The 24,646-nt window shown below is 35.2% G+C and overlaps 2 protein-coding genes and 1 non-coding gene across 3 annotated transcripts; all 3 read right to left on the bottom strand.

Moving 5' to 3' along the window:
- Nucleotides 1-3,672: 3,672 nt before the first annotated feature.
- Nucleotides 3,673-9,426, bottom strand: LOC110789799 (MLO-like protein 9). Its single transcript, XM_021994500.2, has 15 exons — nt 8,435-9,426; nt 7,341-7,398; nt 7,035-7,255; nt 6,218-6,334; nt 6,010-6,070; nt 5,768-5,856; nt 5,626-5,700; nt 5,453-5,541; nt 5,297-5,346; nt 5,171-5,211; nt 4,894-5,067; nt 4,713-4,748; nt 4,562-4,629; nt 4,382-4,442; nt 3,673-4,293 (listed from the first exon to the last, which is right to left on the bottom strand). Exons 1-15 carry the CDS (start codon nt 8,582-8,584, stop codon nt 4,078-4,080), a joined length of 1,506 nt encoding a protein of 501 aa, XP_021850192.1. The 5' UTR covers nt 8,585-9,426; the 3' UTR covers nt 3,673-4,077.
- TRNAD-GUC (transfer RNA aspartic acid (anticodon GUC)) lies at nt 9,121-9,192 on the bottom strand. The gene has a single exon. It is a non-coding gene; the product is annotated as a tRNA-Asp (tRNA).
- Nucleotides 9,427-10,083: 657 nt separating the features above from the next.
- On the bottom strand, nt 10,084-16,874 carry LOC110789803 (protein S-acyltransferase 21). The gene is made up of 10 exons (XM_021994505.2): nt 16,277-16,874; nt 14,352-14,468; nt 13,449-13,563; nt 13,091-13,296; nt 12,787-12,855; nt 12,542-12,613; nt 12,306-12,434; nt 11,671-11,751; nt 11,319-11,513; nt 10,084-11,209 (listed from the first exon to the last, which is right to left on the bottom strand). The coding sequence occupies exons 1-10, from the start codon at nt 16,319-16,321 to the stop codon at nt 10,319-10,321; spliced, it is 1,920 nt and encodes a 639-aa protein (XP_021850197.2). The 5' UTR covers nt 16,322-16,874; the 3' UTR covers nt 10,084-10,318.
- Nucleotides 16,875-24,646: the final 7,772 nt, after the last annotated feature.

Genomic DNA, 24,646 nt, shown 5'->3' with positions numbered 1-24,646 from the left:
CTCCTAAAACTATGTGTCGGTCGAATTATATCTCTTTTTAAAATACGGAGGGAGTAATTTATATAATGCATATGAAATATGGGATACAATTAACTTTCTATAATAAGGATTGATAGCTATGGCATATATATTTTTCTCCAACGTTTATTAAAATAAAAAAAATTAAATATTAGGACTCACCAGGAGATGACACTTATCATTTCTGATGTGTCTTTTAGTATATAGTTATTGATTATATTTTTTCTCACAAAAATTGCAATCGCAAGGAAATTATTTGATAAATGATCAATGAACTAATGTCGAATGGAAGGAGTGGCGGATTTTCCAGGGGGGCCATATGGGGCCTGGCCCCCCATAAAGCCCAAAAAAAATTCCTTAATAAAAAGCAAACTCAAAAAAGCCCAGCAATGTAAGGATTAAAATGTAGCTGATTCACATACCATAGTAAGCTAGTAGCAACCGATCAAATAGACCGCAAATTTTTGGCTATACCCGGGTACAGCCAAAGCTGGCTGTACCCCCATCCAAAACGATGTCGTTTTGTGTTGTTTAAAATGAACATTAATATACTGGTACAAAAATGAACATTTAATATTTCAAAAATGAACATTTATTTATTTATTTGGAATGAACATTTACTATTTTGGAAATGAACATTTATTTATTTATTTGGAAATAAACTACAAAAATGAACATTTACTATTTCGGAAATGAACATTTATTTATTTATTTGGAATGAACATTTACTATTTTGGAAATGAACATTTATTTATTTATTTATTTATTGGGAAATAAACAATATAGACGCTTGTAAAAACATAAAAGACCAATGAAGTGAACAATTTCATTATGAACATTAACCATATATTTATTATGAACAAACAAATAAACAAGAAAGGACAAATAATTCAACAAAAAAGAACAAACAATATAAAAAAGAACATAAAATTCCAGAAAAAAGAACAACCAATACTAAAATTATGAACAATTTTATGATGAATTTTAAAGTCAACATGAAAGAACAAACAATACAACAAGAAAGAAAAATACTGGTACAAAAATGAACATTTACTATTTCGGAAATGAACATTTATTTATTTATTTGGAATGAACATTTACTATTTTGGAAATGAACATTTATTTATTTATTTGGAAATAAACTACAAAAATGAACATTTACTATTTCGGAAATGAACATTTACTATTTCGGAATTGAACATTTATTTATTTATTTGGAATGAACATTTATTATTTTGAAAATGAACATTTATTTATTTATTTGGAAATAAACAATATAGGCGCTTGTAAAAACATAAAAGACCAATGAAATGAAAAATTTCATTATGAACATTAACCATATATTTATTGTGAACAATCAAATAAACAAGAAAAAACAAATAATTCAACAAAAAAGAACAAACAATATAAAAAAGAACATAAAATTCCAGAAAAAAGAACAAACAATACAACAATTATGAACAATTTTATGATGAATTTTAAAGCCAACATGAAAGAACAAACAATACAACAATAAGTTTGATGAATGAATTTAAAAAACAACAAGAAAGAACAAACAATACAAGAAGAAAGAGTAAAAGATTAATGAAGAGTTTAATTATGAACATTAACGTACCATATGATTATTATAAACAAACAAATAAACAAGAAATAACAAACAATATAAAAAGAACATAAAATTCAAAGAACAAACAATACAAAAAGAAAGAATAAAAGATTAATGAAGAGTTTAATTATGAACATTAACCATATGATTATTATAAACAAACAAATAAACAAGAAAGAACAAACAATATAAAAAAGAACATAAAATTCCTGAAGAAAGAACAAAAAATGCGACAATTATGAAAATTTGATGATGAATTTAAAAAACAACATGAAAGAACAAACAGTACAACAAGAAAGAACAAACAGTACAATAAGAATGAACAAACAGTACAATAAAAAAGAACAAACAGTCGACAAGAATGAACAAACAATATGAGCGTGTCGTTTTTGGGGTACAGCCAGAGCTGGCTGTACCCGGGTACAGCAGTTAGCGATTGCAAATAGACATCAAGAGAATCTTACTCCCAAGTGGTCCCACCACTTACCTTTTTATTTTTTAGTTTTTATTTTTTATTCATAATTTTGTGAGAATGTGTCTTTGTATGTAATTTTTACATTAAAAAAATCAATGCATGTAATAACTTTAACAAACTCTAATTTTCTAATTTCCAAATTGACATCGGGAGTACTTCTCTTCTTTAATCAAGGATTTTTGTTAAGTTTGTTAATACTTACTCGTATTTTATTAGTAACTCCTAAAGTTTGAGTACAAAATATTTTATTGATTATTTTAAATTGTTAAAAACTTGGACCTGTATTATTTTAATTTTCACGTAAGCATGATGTTCTGACACTCATTTCTTTCTTCATAGAAATAGTTTTTTTATTATTATTTTATTATAATACATATATACATATAGATAATGAATTTCAAAATAATATTCCTGTTGTATTGTTTTTATTCTAGTTGTATACTTGTTTTTATACTGCCCCGTACATATTTTTCGTGTTTAAGTTATGTTGGCCCCCGAAAGAAAAATGTTGAAGATCCGCCACTGAATGGAAGCTACCGATCTCTCAACCGTTGATGGTATTATCGACTACCGACTCTTGACGACAGCTTCAACATTGTGCTTGCAGTTTTTGGCATCAGATTTTGTAATGTTGTAATTTGGTATAAGGGTTTGTGAGGGTTTGTGATGTGATTGTAAAGTATGATTTTATTAGGTGATTTGAATGTATTTAATTTCTCTATCTTAGTCCAATATAAATCAATGATGAACTGAGACCTTCCAATGTTCATATATCTTCGCACGCATCGCGTGCATATAAGACTAGTACAATAGATTGAGACTTACCTGATCCATTTTTGCAGCCCAAATACCCTATTTCTTTATCTAAACACCCCAAAACTCAATCAAATTCATCTTCAAACACGTTAAAATATTAATCATAATTGCTCAAACCTTTGAACACTCAAACCTTTGAACGGACTTGTAAATATCATGGTATAGGGACAAATGTTCATATAAAGAAAACAAATCTTAACATCCCTAATTTCCGCTCCACACAATCACAATCGTTGATTCAGAAAATGGAGAAGTTCTCCGATCCTCCCATAAAAATTAAAAGGTGATTTCACAACGTACTTTAAAAAAATCAAATGACTTTTTGCTTATTTATTGGCTTTCTAAAGATAGATTACGACTTGTATGGTGAATTTGTATGATGAAAACCTTGGTGAAATGGGTGTATGCAAGACCAAATATTTGGAGTTTGTAGATGAATAGTATAAAATGTCAATATTTTTTATTTTTTTTTATAGGTAAGAAGAAGAGACCCTAACTGAACCAGCACCTAGCACAGGTTAACCAGCCCAGCTCCGCAGGTCATCGCTTGAGCCACTCTCAAGCATTTCGCAGTTGATGGGGCTCGAACTTGTGACCTCCAAGTTACAAGGTGAGTTCCCCACCAACTCCACCAACTTATGTTGGTTATAAAATGTCAATATGGTGCAACTACTTTGAAACGAATGTGTAATCTACTTCAATTTCTCCAATCAGGGCTATCACTATGCCATTTCTTCTGTCAGTATAACACTCAAAGTTGAAAGCAACAATACACTAACTTTACTACTAAACGAATGTGTAATGAATGTAGTAGCATTTCAGTGCATTTCTTCTGTCAGTATAACACTCAAAGTTGAAAGCAACAATACACTAACTTTACTACTAAACACAGCACACAAAAATGGTTGAAACAACAAGTCTTAACAGAGAAAATAGCATTTCAGTGTATATAATGAATGTAGTATGGAAATCGTCGAGGCAGCACATGAATGATGCTGCTTCCTTTACAGGCATTTACAGCCACAAGAGCTCAGCAGTCAAAGATGTAGTTTTGTTCCTTTCTTGTTTTTCAGCCACCAAAAACTCTCATGTCACTGCATCTTCAGCTACAAACTTGAGCTTCAATACTTTTTGCCAGAAAACCTCAAAAATTTACAGAAGGTCATGGATGATCATGATCGAGAAGATCCTCGCTGTGAACATCTACTGTGGCAGTCATGTCATCCATTTCATTGTGTTTTGGAGATTCACCAAGGTTTTGGGTCGGCAAAGGTCCTGGTTTGATCCCATCGTTCTTCTTCTTTGCATTCTTACGCCACTTTGTTAGAGCCTTTGATGTTTGCTCGTCAAATATTGATCTCTTCATAGTTGATCCCATCTGTCAATCCCAACAAAATTAATGTTTGAGTTTCATACCCAAGTTAAACATCCCCCATGTAGGGAACAAAAGACATACAGTAGCTTACCTGAGTCACAAGGGCATACAACGGTAATGTGATGTAGCAACACATGAACTGAACTCCTACCCTGCGATACAAGAAAATTCTACATAATGTTACATACAGAAGCAAAAATCTTGGAGCTTTTTCTTGGTTTATGCAAAGTGTATGTCAAATTGTCAAGCCATGTTAATTTGAATGACTTACCCAAGACCAACTCTGACTATAGTCATGATAAAATTTGAATGGAAGCAAGACCTTAGACCAAACTCATACTGCAAAAATGGAACAATCATTCCAAGTCAACAAGGATGATATTATCATGGTTCACAAAAGCAAGCAAAAACAAGTTCTTTACCCATATCCAGAAGAAATAAGTAATCTCGAAAGCATTCTGAACCAAGGAGGAAAAAGTCGTTAGAAATTGTGCTAAAATAACTCAGGTACACAGAAAAGCTATGACTAAGTCGTTAGTATACGTGATCATTAATTCCGAGCAGGGGAAGAGTAATTTATTAGGGAAGTATAAAGGATGATACCTGAAACAAAACGTAATGGATGAGATACAGGATGAGTTGTGGCCAGCCAAACCAGAAGTTTTTATCAGACACCTGGACAAGAGGCATTCCCTGGATAACTGCATGTCTTTCTGTGATTTCAACTGCCATCCGTGTTATGACTGCTTGAAGCTTCGTACCAACTGACAAGATCACCTGCAACACCCTCACAGTTGATAAAAAAATAAAAAATAAAAACCTTTTACTGTAGAACATAAAAGACAAGTATATATACAAGGAAAATATGAGAGTTTCTTACAATGAGAGGCAGGAAGGACAACCAGATCATTGAATCCCATTCTAAGACAATGATAATTGACTAGAATTAGTAAAAACACGTTGAAACCTAGTCAGAAAAAAGAAAACAGCAGGGGAAAAAACTTACTATCAACGTTAAGAAGTAGAAAAAGGACTGCTGATGCCCATAACAAAGGACTGCCAATATCACAAATGAAATTGAGTTCAGGGATAGAGAGAATTTGCGGACTACAGGCAATAATAACAACAGAGAAAATAAAAATATATACAAGTATGTATTTACCTGATACCCACAACTACTTTAAAGTCGTCTTCCAAAGATCTTTTTATATATTTTTGAAAGTCAAATTTACTTCCTGGAGCTAAGTGAACCTATGAAAAAGATTGGTACGGTAGCTTTAAACAAGAGGGACAAATTACACAAGATTTAAAATTGCCGTCAGTTGAGGAACATACACTAACAAATCCATGTCGCAGTGCCAAGTAATCAGATCTGCGAACAGCTCTATAGAATTGCCTTAAAAAGCAGACCTGTAAATTTCTTCTTATTAGTAAGGAATAAATCTATACAACACCAACATTCTTAGCTGAGTATTACCAGGCCAAACAAAATGGCATTTTTAGTCCAAAAGCTGCTGTGTCCTTTTACAAATGACGTCTCATGAGTCAGTCGAAACTTTGAAGCATCTGCACAGATTGCACGACTTCATTAAGCTGGATAACAGAAAGATGACAGAAAGATGACCAATGCCGCCAGTTTTAGTCAATTAAAAACAATTAGAAATTCGAGACAAAAGAATTACGGAGTACATTATAATCCAAAGGAAACATTTTGCATACCAGAGTCAAAACCGCCTTCTCTGTTCACTGCCTCTTGTTCCCAGTCTTTCCACCTGCGAATCTACATAGAAAGAATCACATATAGCATTTATGTTAAGCCCATAAACAAACCCAACACTGAAACAATTTCCCGTTGAATTATAGATTTCTTCTTAAATAACTCATTTGAAGCACATTTTCTTTTCTTTTTTTAAAAAAAGAACCTCACCTTCATTCTCCCAAGCGCCATTGTAATACAACTGTAAAGTACATGAAACACTGCCAAGAAGAATATAAATATGTGTAGTTGATGCAATCCATTAGCAGATATCAGAGGCACAGATCCCTGTTGATGAAAAATGTCAACAAAACTCACCAAACAAAATATGTTACATATTTCTATGATCAGAAACATATAGCCTGTAAAAGGCTTTGAAGAATTAATGTGAATTATAACCTTTACAAGCTTGTTTTCTTTTGCATTGATTTAAAATAGATTTTACAACCATGGCCATTGACATTGATTCATGTAAGAGGAAAATTAACTGGATTCTTGAGAGATCTATTAGATTGATTCCAAAACAAGAACTAGTCATTAAGACAACCTTCCCAGGAGAAGTCTTAACAATTAACTAGATGGTCAGAGACCAACTTACTTAACACATGTTCAAGACTCATCATTCATTATCATTATCATTACCTCATTGCCTCAAAGAGGCTCTCGCAAGAAGCGGGGTAAAGGGGGGTCGGGTGTGCGCAACCTTACCTCTGCAAGACTGCAATTGCAGATAGGTTGTTTCCAATTGACCCAAAAGCGATAACGGGACTACCATTTTCTACTTCATGGACAGAAAGCGAAGAGGTTTTAAGAGTCATTTTGATTTAGTCCATTACATCCCACAACCAAAAGAACAAATGAATCTTTGGCTCCATCGGAAATGTTCAAGACTCATCAAGAGAGTAGAAATCTAAAGTAATTGCATCTTTAGGATGAATACTAGAAACAAAACATGTAGAGTAAAGCATAAAAAAAATAAGCAACTGACCTCCTTACATCCAACAGGACCTCCGCCTCCTGCTAACATTCTACGCTCATACCATAAGAGTCTGCGATTATGTTCTCCTTTGCCTTCTTCAGGTTTAATTTGTTGGGGCTTAAAGGCACAAGGCAACATTGTATCTGCCAGCTCCACGGGAATACAGACACTGATAATGTAGCTTTGCCCAAATGTCAGGAGTAAAGAAATGAATCCCAGCACCATCAGCTCTGCACATTGGTACACAAATTGTAAGATCAGATTATTTCTTTGAGAAAAGATCCTACGATTCTACAAACCAAAAATACTGCTTACCGGCTTTAACCTTCTCGAGGGCTTCATATAAAGCTTTCTTGTGCTTTTTATGAAAGTACTGATTACCACAATGACCAACAGGGGAAGGAAGTTAGCACACATATAAAGGCTAAACTCATGAAATTATTTTGGGTTACAGAAGTTTACAATCTTAACATGCAAACAGCCAAATTAATTAAATTGAATCCAAAGTTCCTTTTCCATTTAGCTGATCATTCATTCATCAGCAACTTTTGTGTAAGACCGCCTTATCGGAAAGACCACTTTGGTTGCTTAACTAATTGGTTCCATTTCTTAACTAATTGGTTACGTTGCTTAATTAATTGATTCAATTGCTTAACTAATAATTTATTTGCTTAACTAATTGGTTTCAATGTTTAACTAATTAGTTCATGTGCTTAACTAATTAGTTCAAGTGCTTAACTTATATGATACCAAGGTGGTCTTTTATGTAAGACCGCCTTATAGAAAAGTTTGTATTCATTCATTCCACTGGTAAACTCCTAACATCATACAAGTATATGCAACAGGAGCAAATGCAATTTTTCGGAATCAATGGATCATATGATTCATATCATATCACATACCTAAACTTGTGTAGAGAGAACCTTAAACAACATCAAACTAAAAAGAGTAACAACGTTACAACGCTGCCCCCTTCTGTTGTTAAAAGTGATTCAATATGGTTCATAGCATCAACAACATCAACCCAATTACTATCCCACCATTGGCTCGGCCAAGGGATGTGGGATTGTCCAGATATACGCAAACTTATCCCACTTTACGAATCAAAACTAGTCAAATAAACTGTTTTCAACCTTCTTAGAGAAAAGGTAGGCATACATTACATAACATGATACAGTACTAGGTAAAATCATTGTTAAATGGAATCCTTCTGCAGATGGATAAACCTAATAAAAATACAAAGACGAGCCTCTCTTGATCCTACTTGGATGGTATGTGGTAAATAGTTGCAATGCAGGTCACAAGAACCCACAAATCTAAACAAGCACAGCATCAAAGTTCAAACAAACAAATTCATCTACCAAATGACAAAACACAATAAAATTGAAGGCGAAAAACAAAAGAATTACCGAGCCAATATGATGAAGGACTTTCTCCAAAACAATAGAAATGAGAATAATAATAGCACAAACAGAAGCAACAGCCCATGTTGGTGTCTGATCAAGCTGCCTTGGCTTGCTTACACCACTTCCTCCGCCGCCACCACCACCACCACCCATTTTTTCTTTTTTCTTTTCCTTTTTTATTTGTAGGATTTTACTATTCTTAAAACCTACCCTCAAATTAACTTTTTTTTTTCTGGGTGCAATTTCCCTTTTTCTTCAGAAACCAAAACCCAGAAATTCGAATTACAAAAATCAACAATTTAATCTAAATATTCATGGGTTAGATTTTCTACCCCAATTTCTTTATTATTTTTTTGATTTTTAGATAAAATTTGGAATAGGAAAATCTTCTGTTTCACACAAACAAGAGGAAGGAGGGATTGTTTGTTTATCCGAAAAATAAGCAGAAAAAAGCAAAAATGAGAGAAAAGAAGGCGAAAATGCATGGTGCTGGCTAGATTTTCTCTGGCCCAGCTGTTATTTTTGGCCATTTTTGGGGGGTGAAGATTGTTAATCAGAATCAACAATGACCAAATTGATCAGTGAGGAGGAGAGACAAAATGGTGATGGACGGGCACTTCCAATTTGAAGGAAGAGAAATGGAGCCAAACAATTCTGAAAGGGAAAGATACATAAAATCAAAAAAAATGCGCCGTTGCCGGGGATCGAACCCGGGTCACCCGCGTGACAGGCGGGAATACTTACCACTATACTACAACGACTTTGTTGTTCAAGTGATGTATCTTTAATTATATGTAATTATGTTACAAATGTGTAATTTCGTTTTTGCAATATTGGTTGCGTTTCGCCTACCTTAGGCCCTATTTGGTTCATTATTAGTAAAGGAAAAAAACGATGGGAAAAAGATTTTACTTTGCTGTATTTGGTTTAAGGGAAAGAAATGAAGGAAAGAGAAAGTAAATATAAATGACAGCTTTTAATTTTCTCTTTCCTTTCAAATTCCTCCAATTTTGGGAGAAAATGAAAGTGAAATTTTTATAAAGGAGGTTTCCTTCCAATTCCCTTCATTTCCTTCCACTTCCCATATAATTATTTGTACCAAATACAAGAAACATTATTTTTCCTTTCCTTTCTCTTCTTTTCCTTCCAATTCCTCCCAATCAAATAAAGGCTTAGAAAAAACAAGCGTTAGAGTGGCAACTCAAACTGTTAATTACATCCGGTATAAATAAGATATCATAAGGCAAATGTGAAGTTACCCAAAATGTTTAAAAGGTACTACAATATAATGTAAAAGTTATTTATTTTTTAGTGACATTTTTCTTAAAATAAAAATTATCCCTTAAGTTAATACAATCAAAGTAACTTCCTAATTAAAAAGTTAATCAATTAACAGTTACCAGTATATAATAAATTTATTGTACAACGGGTGCGCAAAAGACCTATTAACGTCGTAATATCAATTTGAATTTAATATCTTATAAAGTGGATGAATTGAAATATTAAAAAAATTGCAAGACTTTGTTAATTCCTAAGAAATGTCTCATCTTGTGTCCTAGCTATCTCTGCTTTAAAGTTTAAACATACAGTTGGTGAAAGTAGACAACGTAGTAGCATATAGCTCAAGCTTTCAGTTACATAAACAATGGGGGTGCGTTAGAATGGCTGCACAGATGAATTCAGTAAGCACTCAGTGTCTTGAATGGAAATTGATTACAGATGGATAGATTGATCAAATTTCATTAGCATGGTTTGCCAGAAATGATTCAAAATTTGCCTAACTAGTAGCTGCACAATACAAGGAAAAAAGACCAACTGAAATTGAAAAGAGAGTTCACTGAATTCTAGGATCTAAATAAGGTGTATAAGTGAAGAAAAATAGTTTGTTCAAGGCACCCTAGAAGGTAACTGTGAATCACTAGGAAGAAACACAGGAAGCTGTGCACCCCTCTGTGGTCGACCCTGCTGAAAAATACCGCCTCCTCTGTCTCTATCCCCTGCTCCTGCAACAGCTCCTGACCCCGCAGTACTTCTGGTCAAATTCTCATTCACGAGAGGACCACCAAAAAATATGGACTGACCCGTATATGACAGCTCCGCCCGTGAGGAGGAAGCAGCACCACCTGCACCTGAACCTCTAGAAGCCGCTGAAACAAATCTTCCAGCTTCTGGATCCCAGTAAACTGTATTTTTTGTGCTTTCTCCTCTGACATTTGGCTCGTTTTTCTTCAAACTAGTAGAAGAAGCTGCATTAACTGCTCTTGATGACAAAGGGGACTGATTTGCTGATGATTGGTACATGGGGTTGAAGTGATCTGCATTTGAAGGCAATGGAGAAGGGGTAGCAAGGTGTGAGGCATGAGGAGGGCTGCTTATGTTGCTTATACTACGGGCACACGCCTCAATATCCTCCCTGCTTGCCCTGCTTGGTGGGTAAGAACTCTTTGCAGAAGACAGCCTCGGGATTCCTGCTCTCAAATGTCGATTCAGAAACCCTGATGACTTCATGCTAATAGGACTACTTAACCCACTTACATTGCTGCTGGATAACTGGTCACTGTCATAAGGATGAGGTCGAGAATTCACTGGCCGTAATACAGATGATGATGCTCGAGCTTTTGCACCCGCTTTAATTGCCTCTCTAGAATCTAGTTTTGCGAGCTTCCAAGCACTAATCCTAACAGGCCGCTGGGCCACCCTTTTACCCTTATCATTGGGTAAGGCATCTGGGTCCACAGTAGATGGCACAGTCCCTGGCTCTAGATGTTCAATTTCATCCTGCTCAAACAAACCCAGAAACAAATATCAATTTTCATTCAATAATGATTTTTGTACGGAAACAGAACAAGAGCTTGTTTAGACTTTCTACAGAAGATTGTTTAACTACCTGGAAAATTCTAGGTGGAGTACACCAAGTGCCTTTGTATTGCAAACCCATCCCAACAGAGCTTCGCCCACTTATGGCAGTCACTGCAGAGCTTGTTGGTGAAGATGGTAGACTTAGCTGTTCTCCACCAACTGATGGTCCAGGTGGTTCACTTTGGGTCCTCATTGCAACAACATACTCGTAAGTCGTAATTCCCTGTAGTGATGATTGTATGATTTAAATTACGTGAAAGTAAAAGAATTTGCAGAACAACAATTCACTGACATAAACGTGTTCAGAAAAAAGGTTTGATGGAACAAGGGAGAGGAGCACCAAATAAAAAAATTAGGGTTTAGATATCTAAAACTCTGACCTTTCTGATGAGAATTATATGGAAGAAGAACAGTTCTCCCAGAGGCACGATTGCCAGAAAGGAGACAGTTGTGCCAAGCGCCTGAAGAAAAAAACAATATTTGCATCAAATTTCAATAAGACAGCCATTGGCAGAAATTCAGTCATGAGATAGCCAAATTCTCCACAAGAAGATTCAAGTCACATAGCAACAAGAACAGTAATGGTCTGTATCACATTTTTTACCAGAAGACTACACGCCAACTGCTGCTATTGGTAAGAAAAATATTTTGAATACTCCCTTAGTCCCGCCTCACATTACATTTCACACTCGCCTAAAATGGATGTCCAAAAAGATATACGAAGTATACACTTGTGTTTTCAATAAAAACTTCATCCTGTACAAGTAAGGAAATGGATATAGCCAGAGAAACAATGACATTGACAAAAAACAACCACCACCAATCAGTTTAGTATCACTCAGACACGTCTTCCCCATAGCAAAGATTTCATAAAGCCAATTTGTCTCAACAATTTCCTTTTATGATTGAAGAAATCTTTCTCCATTTCGCATTTGACCTCAAGAACCACATGCTGAAAAAAGTCTTAACATAAAGCTTAAGCAGAAAATTTCAGCAAAAAAGCCATATATAGTACCACCACTGTAGCAAAAACAGGGCGTGAAAATCCATCTCCAAGCCTCTCAATTATTTGATGTTCAGTGGCCTCTTTAAAAACGAAGCAGCGAACAAGGACCCAAATGCCCACACCACATTCAGCCACAAGCTGTCAGAAAGATAATGAAGCCTGTATGATTAGCAATTCGTAACTGAAGAAGATGAATAAAAGAAACTAGACAAAAAAGAAAATTGCTAACATCTTTCAGGACTCACCCAAAGAAGGCTCATTGCCATAAGGGTCACAAATGTAAAATAATTTTTCCTGCCAACGCAGTTATTCAACCACTGCAAAAAAGAGAAAGACGAAATTTTAATCCCCATAGCTATAGTTGGTTTTAATGAAATGAAGTATTTGGCTACACCAAAAGAAGAGGTAAGTAGGCCAACAGTTGAGGCTATGGAATAATGCATGCAATCCTCAAGCAGGAAATAGTAGTAATATTCAATTATCAACTCACCCGACAATGATGATCAAACCCATCAACACATTTGTCGCAACTCCTGCAGTGCTTGCTGAATTTACGCACCTACAAGGCAGCAACTAGTGAAATTATCTTCATGGTTTCAAAGTGAAATATAAAACCAATAATGTGACAGCCCTTAGTTATAAGTTTCCGGTAACTAATTAAATGGGTCAAGCCACCAATAAACAGAAAAAGGTTCAACTCAGAATTGGCAACAGTTAACATGAATCTGCATCATGTGCAAGAAAGCAATACCATCTCATACTCTAGCAATTTCTCAAGATGAAAGATCATTTACCTCAGCATTACACAACGTGCAAAACAAAGCCTCTTCTTCTCCTGATGATTGCTGAACAACTTCCTCATCATCTCGACAATCTTCTCGTACAAGGCAAAAACAAAAGAGTCCTCCAACTTTTGAACAAAAAGGTGGACTATATGCATCTGACCTTTCACCACCCCCGAGTCCTGTTTTGCATGGTTCTTCTATTGAAGATGCATTACCTGCTAAGAATATCCTTGTGAGCAAAAACAAAAGGATGGCATGAAGCTAAATGCCATAAAATCCAATAGGTTCCTACGATTTATTTGTATATACTCAGTGCAAAACAATGCAGGATTTTATGAAGATACTACTAAGTACAATTTGAACTGACCTGGCAAACTGGTTTCACGCTGTGATCTAGCCGTTCTGTCTGGCTCAATCAGAATACCAGGGTCAGCTGGATCAATAGCTGTGCATCTAGCATAAAGTATTAACACGCCTAAGGCCTGCATGTAAAAAAACAAACAATGATCGTGCCATGAACTGATATATGGAGTAGGGGAACTACAGGAAATAGCTCTATAAGTTAGTAGGGAGATATCTTGGGGAATAAGTTAGGGGATTAGTTAGGAAGAAGCTCTATATACATAGAGCTTAGTTGAGAGGGGATGTCATGTTGAATATTGTGGAAAAGTAGACAGTTAGTTTCATTGGCAGAGTGCCATTCCTCTCAAAAGAGTGGCTAGGTTGTAATCGTGATTAAATCATCGATTCAATCATATCATCACTTATTCTTCGCTAATCATCTTTCCCACCCCCTTAATCTCTCTTTTCTGCCATTAATCTACTGTTTTTGGTCTGTTATCTATGCTAATTCATAGCAGATCAATGGGGAGTAAAAGAAAAGTGAACTATGATGTGCCATCCAAATGGGTATCAGAATAAATCAGAGATCTATGTGCTCCGTGGACCTTTATTCGGTGCTGTTATATTACAATGATAAAATCAGGTAATGGCCAAAGTGGATAAAAATTGACTGAATAAGGGGCAAGATTTCTTTGGTGTAAAAAAAAATATGATGCTAACTTTGTATGTTCAAGAAAAGGGATAAACTGTGCCAATTAAACTGACAATGTGATTTCGATTCTTCTAATTATCTCTGCTGGACAATTTCACCAATTTTATAGTAACAACTTCTGTATCTCTGACCCACCAGAGCTGAAACCTTTTTAAAATTATTTCACACAGAATTAGCAACGAAAAGAATACTCCATAAGAAAGGGTCAAATCTTACCAGAAAAGTATAACCACCAATAGCCAGATACTCATAGAATGCATCCTTCGCAACAAATGGTGCAAAGAACGCATAATATGCAATTGTTAGCAGGAAATACACTGTAATAGCCACAATCTGCTCACATCAAAGATTAAAAAAAATGAAAAATATTAGGAGCTTTAAATTTAGCAGGAAATACGCTGTGATAGCCACAATATGGGCACAACAAAGATTAAGAAAGGGTTAGGGCTTCAAAGTAATATCATTTCGCTAACAGATCCTGTATTTTTCTTTAAGTAGCTCAGTATCATACTATCCAAAGACGAGGGAAAAAAGCACCGCAATTGGCCAGTATTGGTAATCAATCATCAACCAACAAAAAACTCCATTCATATCAAAGATATTGATGTGAGAGTACGAGTTCAAAGAGGTAATTATTCATCAAACAACAAAAAGCTACAAAACCTATGGAACACCATTGATCTTCATGTTGCAGGCATCGTAACTCCACATACAAAAAACATGAAAATCAAGTTATTTATTTGTTCTCGTATTTACTCCATCAAATGGCTCACTACAACTAATAACCACAAACAAATGAGTGATCAACCCCATGTGCAAGCATCAATATCAGGATATCCCTACATTCCCAATAGCACACTGCTAAAGTTTCTGTCCATTAACCAATTCAAAGTTTCCCCCAACCACCACAAAAAATAATCAACACTCATGCAATTGTAAATTTCTCGTAATCATTAAGGATTCATGAATTGCCACATTGTGACAATCATTATGCTCCTGTCAGTCCTGTGACTTCACCGAACCCCTAATCCCACCCTTCCCTATTCTCAGACCTGCCCATCTAGAAACATTGATGGTCAACCATCATTATCAAAACACTCACACTAAGTTTTGAAGAGCGCAAAACCACTAGTCATACTTCCAAGTGACTGAGACATCCATCCATGTACCAATTACAATTTTTCCAGGAAACTGCAAGTTAAACGCCAATGTTGGATTTCTAGTAGGGGAAGAGTTCAAACACAAATGTATTCGGAATACAAAGTGACAAAATTGGGGATATGAGAAGCACACAAGTGACAACCAAGAATGAGCTTGTGGAAATTCATGCAAAATCCAAGACCAAGTCATAGTCATACAAGAAAAGTTGCATCTAACAGTTCACTACTAATTCCTAGTTTCCTACCACCAACCCACTTGATTCACACTACCAAAAAAAAGCACAAAAAGATAACTACTCACTTTTTTGACACTAATGTGCTACCTAAAATTAATCTCTCGTTAGAAAGGTCACATCAGCTGATTCCACTAGAATTAGCATCAGATTTTTTACTATATTTATACTATAATTAGGGGACAATTAACAATTAATCCGTAATTCGGAATCCCTAACTCAACTATCAGCTCTAAAAGTGAACACAATGAAGCAAATCAAAATTTCCTTCAAAAAATTGAAACAAACATTCAGAAAGCTCAAATGGGAAATCATTCAATTGCTAAAGAGACAAAAAAACAAAAATCATTATGAAGTGTATAAAAATACAAAATAATATAACGAACAAAACAACAATAACCCAAAATACAGATCTCCAATACTGTTCAAAAAACTTGCACAAGTGACAATTCTATGGAAAGCAAAGAGAAACGTAAAGATCCACTTTTCATGCTTTTTTGAAAATTCTCTCTCCTCCTCAAACAATCAACACCAAAAACTAAATTTTCTTACCATTATCCTTTATTTTTAAGGTACTACACTTGGTAATCTATACCCTAATAGACTCCAACTAATCCGGATTCGAGCCGGGTCACACCTCAATTGAAGAGGAAGCTCTCCCAACAAAAATACCATCATCACATCACACATTATTGACACTATTTCTGAAATCACCACAACAAACAAAGTAACAGCAACATAAATGTACCTGCAAAGAATGAGCAGGGAGTTCCCACCCATGACGTCTAGCCATACTCAAAGCTTCAACAACAACCGCAAAACTCCACTAATTTTTTTTGCAATATTACTCTTTTTTTCTCTGTTATGAACAACAAAATCTGAAACATTTGCTGCTTATCTGAAAATTCTGACTTCGACCCATTTGTTAGGACCACATTTCAAGAAAAAACCCATTACATTAATTTGATCTTTGAGCTTTCTAGGGTTTTTAGAAGCTTAGATTTCATCAAAATAAGAAACCAAGAAAAATGAAGGAGGTTTTCCTTTTTGTTTTTGTTTTCCCAGTTAAAAAAAGGGGTTGTTTTGACTGATTTTTTTTAAGGGTGTTCTTCCCAGAAAAGGAAGAAGAAGAAGAAGAAATAATAATTTTCTCTTTCAAATAATTAAATGTGATTAAATTAGTGTAAATCTTACACTAATTGTTGGCATTGAATAGTGCAACAACAACAATGTGAGAAATGAGAATGAAGGAGGAGAGAGAAAAAGGAAGCAAAGATGTTTGTGTTTGCTACTCCTATTCCTATAGTTTAGTGAAGGGTGTTGGGACTAGAGACGACCGTGGAAGACGGCACTCTTACTTTTAAAACTTAGTTTTTTTTTTTGAGAGGATTTTTAAAACTTAGTTTAGTGTGTTTATTCTATTCGTTTCTTTTCGTTTGTTTAGCAATTTTAGGTTATGGTTGTAACAAATTTGTATCTTCCCATTTTGGAAATGACATCAATAGAAAATAAAATTAATTAGGAAAATATTTATGACAATATTATTTGGAAGACTTTAATGTTAGACAACTAACAATTTGAATTAAAATATAACTATAATTTTAATTTAAACAAAATGTTTTTAGTTTTTTAGTCTTTATAATAGACTTTTTAATATTAGTAATTAAAATTTGTTGTTTGTCTTTATGCTAGAGTTTTTAAAATTGGCAACGAAAGGTTTGCGTACTTGTTTAGACTTTTTGGATATGAATTCAAATATAAATATTTTCAAAGTGTCCCCCTCGTTATATTTAGGTTGCTCTTGGAAAATACAGTTATGGATGAAAATATTCGGTGGATGGTCCAATAAGTTGGTCACCTGATTTAATAAAGCGAGTGAAAGTCCGTATGAAATAGACATTGGTCAAATTCGTGTGATATTTTTTTGTCCATCGTCAGACCAATCATATCTTTACCATACGACCCAATTTCCGCCCGTTTATTTTTTCAATGGGTGTAGTGGCTCGGGTTGCAATATATGTGGGGAAGGATACTTCGCTCATTTAAATACAATGTGGCAAAGTCTTCATTTTTCAGATGGCATAATTATTTATTAAGCTAGTGGTTGTTGAATATTATATTTTTCTTCTTATAAGTTATGTGATGAGTAATAGTTATATGAGTCGTAAGTAGGTATTGTAAGATAACTTTAAAACAAATTATATGATAATATGATATGCATATTAGGTCATAGTAGTTTTGTTTTTTCATAATTTAAGAAAAACTACTCAGATCCACTCGCTTCACCTGCAGAAGATGGATAGATGGAATTTTGGTGATGGATAAACATGGTGACGGACTGATCGGGTGGGATGAAAGAATGTGGGTGATGATCCATACCCGATTAGTTTACATCATTACTTAAACAACTGCTTCGACAATCATACTTTGTGTCATGTCTATCAAGAAACTAATCCTGTGATAGACTATATATGTTGCATCCATTTGTCACCACATTGAGTTCTACAAAGATATAAACACTTTTAAGGATATAAATTTTCTTATTTTATTTTCTTATTTTATTTTCTTAGATAAGTTAGGATATATTTTGAGAGAATAATATCATAATTTTTGTTTAATTTGCCTTATAAAAACAATACTCCCTTTACCTCACACTACTCGTTACACGTACCCACCCTAGAGTCTGGTAGAGAATATTTGAAAATCGAACCGAATTAGCAATTCAGTTTGGGTGTTTTCGATTTTCGGTTGGGTGTTGGACTGGAAAATATGAAAAAATCAGAATAATTATGGTTTGGTTTTGACTGTGAATTCTGAAATCAAAAAAAACCGAACGAATTTTTTTCTTCAGTTTTTGCTACTCTCTTAGCCCAAATCTATAACTATCACTAAAGCAATCCCTGCTGACGTCACCCCCGCCCCCCCAAAAAAAAAATTGTACACATGTCGCTTTATCCTTCACTTTTTCCCCGCCCAATGTATGTAGCTTGCTGCCATAAAGTGGAAAGTGGAATGTGAAGAGTACTTATCAGTGCATTGGGAAAATGAGAAGCTACTATTTTTAAATTAATTAATTAATTTAAAATATGTTAACATGAAAATTAGAATTTTATATACATTGCTATCCGTGCACTGGGAAGGGAGCAATATTAAATTACACATAGGGGAATATAGAAAGTCATTTTTTTTTCGCAAAACCCACACTTAGACTGAGTCTAAGTCTTGTCATGATACCATGTTAGCTTATTGGCTATTTTTGCCGGCTCTTGTCCTAGTCACCTCCTAGTCAGCTTCAAAAATTTCAGCCCCAATTTGAATTTCAAAAAAAAAATAAAAAAATTAATATCTGAAATGTCAATGAAACCAAAGATCTGTTTTTTTTCCATCTCCCCAAAGTTTTTTGATCTGGTTTTTTTTTTCCATCCACCTTCTAGTTTGTTGATGTTGTTTGAATCTAAATCTTGTTTATTCAGAAATGGATTTAACTTTTTCAACCTTGATTCTTTATTATTGGATTTAACTCATTCAACCTTTATGCTTCTCTAATGGATTACTGTTTTTCGATGTTACCAATGTTGAAGACGCTTTGTTGTTTATTAGTGCACTCAATTTTAATTTCAAGATTAGGCAAGTTCTATCAAATGTTTGTTTAATTGCGTTATAAAAATGGTGGTTTTGGATGACAAATCTATAAAAAATGTTAATTGGCAAGGATGTGCTAATTAACCAAAAAAATGGGGGTTGGGAAATATGTTTTTAATATTCTCGCAATGTAATGCCCAAGTCAGTACTCGAACCCGTGACCAGTGTGCAAGCAACGCTCTATTTTTATGTTGTAAGTGTGACCATTGTGACGTGAGGGCGAAGTCATTGATGGTTTTGGACATGAAATGTATTTGATTGGTTTACTGTCTCTGAAATACATATTAAATTAAAGTGTAAACACACATCATATATTAATTAATTAGAATACTATTTAATTTAAAAAATGTATAATACGAAGTATATAAAAAGAAGGAGTTAATATAAGACTAATATGTTAATATCCCAGCAACAACATGATTTGGTCATGTTCTTCTCTCTCGATGAATGTATCAACGATAACTACCTTAGTAGGTGAAGGAAATAATGCCCTTGGTCCAAGTATGCATTTAATATTAAGTCTAATAAATGCGGTTCAGTATTAATTAAGAAGTTAATAATTCAGTGAGATCAAGTGAGCTGAATGCCTAGCTAGAGGTCGCTTCAGTTCAAGTGGAATTAATGATATTAATCCACAGCTTACTCTTGACTGAACCCGTAGGGTCACACAAATAGTACGTAAACGGATCAAGTATTTAATGGCATTAAATACTCCATCTATGGATATTCGGAATCGAAGGATCTTGGTTTCAGTGGGAGCTGAGATCGTCAAAGGCAAGAAATGAATACCCCGGAAACGATGATATTGCCGGAAACGGAAATATGGATCGTATCGGAAATATAAATATTATCCAAGTCGTAGATGTTGCCGGAAACGGAAACATGGTACGTATCGGAAAATATTAATGGAAATGGAAATATTGCCGGAATCGGAAATATTGCCGGAAACGGAAATATTGTCAGAATCGGAAATATTATCGGAATCGGAAAATAATTCCGGAAACGGAAATATTAAATATTTGTTCGAAACGGAAATTAATTCCGGAATCGGAAATATTAAATATTGGTCGTATCGGAAATGAATTCCGAAACCGGGAATTTAATCGGAAGCGCATCGTACGAATTAAGCATCGGACGAGGCTTGCCAGACGAAGGCCCAGCACGAAGCCAGGCCCGCGCCCAGCAAGCCAAGCGCCCAACACGAAGGCCACAGCCTCGCCAGGCCCAGCGCAAGGCCAGGCCCAGCAAGGCCGTAGGCGTGCGCGCTGGAGCGTATGCTCGTGGGCTGCGAGGCAGCGCCCACTCGTGTGGGCCGCAAGGCCTGCGCGGGTGCATGCGTCCCTCGTGGTCGTGCGACACTCGTGTTCGTAACGAATCCTAATCCTATCGGAATTCGTGCAATGATTAAATCCTAATCCTAATAGATTAAACTTATTATTTAGAGTTCAAATAGGATTCTAATTAATAAATCCATATCCTAGTAGGATTATAATTCCTTTCCATAAACTCTATAAATATAGGCCTAGGGTCACATATTTAATAGACGATTATTGAAGTATTCAAGGTAAGATTTTTAAGCAAAAATCAGCCAAACACTTGCACCCAAATAGCCGAAAATCTAAGGAACCTTAAGGGCGATTCTAGTTGGTCAAGCTTAAGGCGGATCCGGACGTGTTGTGGACTATCTACAGAGGGACGACACTTGGAGTCCTAAAGACTTGTTCTTGTTCGGTTCGGGCGCAGCTAGGGAGGGCACGCTACAAAGTGTATGCATCTGAATTATGCTAAATGATTATGTGTAAATAATATGTTTCCTGGCTTTATGGTTTTTCCGCATGATTTATGTTTATTCATATGTATCATAACCTAACAGTGGTATCACGAGCCCCTTATTATTTTCATAATCTAAATTGCATGAACATGGTTAAATTTTACAATTTTGCAAAGAATTAAAGGGGTGATTAATTTCGTAATTAATTGCAAATTGCGTTTATTTAATTATATGTACGCAGTTTTTCGGCAGTTTCTTCGTTACTCATCCAAATAGAGTGATTTTTGTGTCAATTCCGCATGTAAAAGACATTCTAAAATTTTGACAAAAAAACTAATTTTCGGCCGAACTCAGAATTCCCAAATTCGAAGCCTAACTATAACTTTTCGGAGGTTTTAGTTTTTTGAACGCAAAAGTTTGTAAATTTAAGATGTTAAATTAAGTATTTGCGATTCTTGTTGATAAATCTTGAGTTTTTGATTGACCTACTGTATATGTTTAACAATTATGAATGCCTAGACTTGTTAATTATACAACCTAATTTGTAATTATGATTGATTTGTTGAAATTCGAATAATTTAGAATTGATTTGATTTTCATGATTAATTAATAATTTAATTAGGTACCAATGATTAAAATCCACCATAAAAATTGTTAATTTATGTTAAATTTTAAATTTTTATGACCTAGATTTGAATCCATGTTAATCGGAAATTAATTGATTAATAAATTTTCGATTTTTCGCTCAAAAATTATGAAATTAATATGATTTATTAATTTGTCATTAATTTTAAATTAATTTTTTTTTTAATTTTTTATGCAATTCGCTCATAAAACTTGCACGCACAAAGCAATGGACGCTACGTGTTACCCTTAAGGGTGTTGTATAGTGCGGGCATGCGACGACGAGCAAGGGAGCTCGTCGCCCATGCGGTACGATGCAACGAGCAAGAGCCATGGCACACGAGCACAAGGCAGCACGCTGCCCTGTGTCGAGTGCTGTGCGCATAAGGGTGAGTGGGCAAGGGCGAAGGGCCAAGGCGCAAGCCTTCGGGAAGACGCGTGTGGGCAGCGAGCGTGCTGCGCCACAGCGCGCGCTGCCACGCCTAGCAAGCAAGCAGACGCGAGGCAAGCAGGCGCGACGAGCGAGCGGGCACGCGCATCGTGGCCTGCACTGCTGCGTTGCGTGTGGCCTGCTTACGTATTGCTATACGAACAGTCGAGGGGCACTAAGCCTCGTGCACTCGATGGGGCTTGGGCGCAAGCCCAAGTGCCTCGTCGTGTTACGATTGAGTCGTTCTTAAATTTAATATTGAATTTTCAGTTCGGAAACGTTTTACTTAATTTTAAAATTAATAATTTAAATTGTTTTCTCGGGTTTTAATTTTGAATATTATAATTATTATAAATTCTATTTATACTAATTATTTTACTAAAATTAAACCTTGAATTAATTTAAATTCATTTAATTCAACTGAAAATAAATTAAATAAAATGGAATCAATTATAAATTTATATGAGCTTTAAATTTTAATTAAATTTGTATGTTTCCAGTTAGACTAGAAATACATTTTTATATTAAAAATTAGTAAAGCATATGAATTTATTGGTTTAAGTTGGAGCAATTTTAGTCATAAACTCTTGATTAGGTCTACAAATCCTTTAAGGTTAAACAACTTGATTAGAATTAATAAGGACTGAATAATTGGTAGATTATTGGTGCCCTTGATTAATTGCTGCAAATATTTATGTGATGCATAACGTGTTTTTACTAACCAGCTATGTGGGCCATTCATGATAATGAATGGGTGAATGGTATATATTGTATTGTACTGTTTTGCAGGTTATGAAGTGACTAGTATGGCCCAAATAAGATAGAAAATATGGTCTGCGTACTATTAATTTGAATGTAATTGGTCTAAAGCACCAAATTTGTTTTTCAATTAAAATATGGTCTGCGTACCATCAAATAGTTGTAATTAGTTTAATTATAGCTTATCCTATTTGAAGAAAATGGTGCCTCCCACGGAGATTTTCAAGACGGACTTTGAAGTTGAAGCTTCAAGATGAAGTCGGGCCATACTAGATCACATTTATCTTATGCATGTTTTAAGTTATTTATTGCTTTTAAATATGTCTTAAATATGCATGAGATCGAAGCTTGATTATGTTGCATGATTAAGGATTTTAGTTCACTTAAAATCTAACCAACATAGTAAGAGCCTTAAGTTCCAAACTTAAAAATTGAGTTAAAAGGTGCCATGCCAAAATAACACTTACGTGGATATCCTTTTTCCATCGATCTTAGTAATAGTTTTCCGCCATAGCGAGGTGTTACTTATCGATACTAAAGGGGTAAGGTACACAAATAATTGTGAGTACATGTTAGTTTTGGTGAAACTCAACGATATAAGTAAGGAGTCCTTTTATGTCGTGGCAAAATCGATAGGTTTACCTAATAAGTTCTTAGACATACCTATCAACCAAGAGTAGTTTCTAGACTATTAGCAAAAGGCTTTTGCTTACCTAAAATATTTTAGAATTGAGTCTAAATACATAATGTGATTAATGTTAGGTTATGATTCATATGACAAAACATAAATCATGCGGAAAAACCATAAAGCCAGGAAAGCATATTATTTACACATAATCATTTAGCGTAGTTTAGATGCATACACTTTGTTGCGTGCCCTCCTTAGCTGCGCCCGAACCGAACAAGAACAAGTCTTTAGGACTCCCAGTGTCGTCCCTCCGTAGATAGTCCACAGCACGTTCGGATCCGCCTTAAGCTTGACCAACTAGAATCGCCCTTAAGGTAGCTTAGGAATTTCGGCTATTAGGTGCAAGTGTATGGCTGATTTTTCTTCAAAATCTTACCTTTAGAATACTTCAATTGTATCTATAAATTATGACCCTAGGCTCCTATTTATAGAACTCTTATTTAATTAATTTATCCTTTTAGGATTAGGAATTTAATCATATATCGAATCTTGATAGCTTTAGGATTCGTATAGCACGTACACGAGCATCGCACGAGCACCGCACACTCGCGCAGGCCTTGCGGCCCATGCTGAGCGCACAGCGCTCGGCCCATTATGCTGCCTGTGTCCGCGCGCGCGCCCAAGGCCTTGGCTGGGCCTGGCCTTGCGCTGGGCCTGGTCGAGGCTTGGCGTGTGTTGGTGATGCGTGTGGCTTGCTGGGCGATGGCCTAGCTTCGTGCTGGGCCTTCGTCTAGCGAGCCTCGTCCGATGCTAATTCGTACGATACGCTTTCGATTAAATTTCCGATTCCGGAAATCATTTCCGATACGAACAATATTTAATATTTCCGATTCCGGAATTAATTTCCGTTTCGAACAAATATTTAATATTTCCGTTTCCTGAATTATTTTCCGATTCCGATAATATTTCCGATTCTGACAATATTTCCGTTTCCGGTAATATTTCCGATTTCGGCAATATTTCCATTTCCATTAATATTTTCCGATACGTACCATGTTTCCGTTTCCGGCAACATTTACGACTTGGATAATATTTATATTTCCGATACGATCCATATTTCTGTTTCCGGTAATATCACCGTTTCCGGAGTATTCATTTCTTGCTTGTGAAGATCTCAGCTCCCACTGAAACCAAGATCCGTCGATTCCGAATATCCATAGATGGAGTATTTAATGCCATTACATACTTGATCCGTTTACGTACT

This window comes from Spinacia oleracea, chromosome 5 (genome assembly GCF_020520425.1).
Source record: "Spinacia oleracea cultivar Varoflay chromosome 5, BTI_SOV_V1, whole genome shotgun sequence".
NCBI classification, from domain to species: Eukaryota; Viridiplantae; Streptophyta; class Magnoliopsida; order Caryophyllales; family Amaranthaceae; genus Spinacia; species Spinacia oleracea.
The sequence above is the reverse complement of the archived record's forward strand: the minus strand, read 5'-3'. Positions and strand labels throughout refer to the sequence as shown.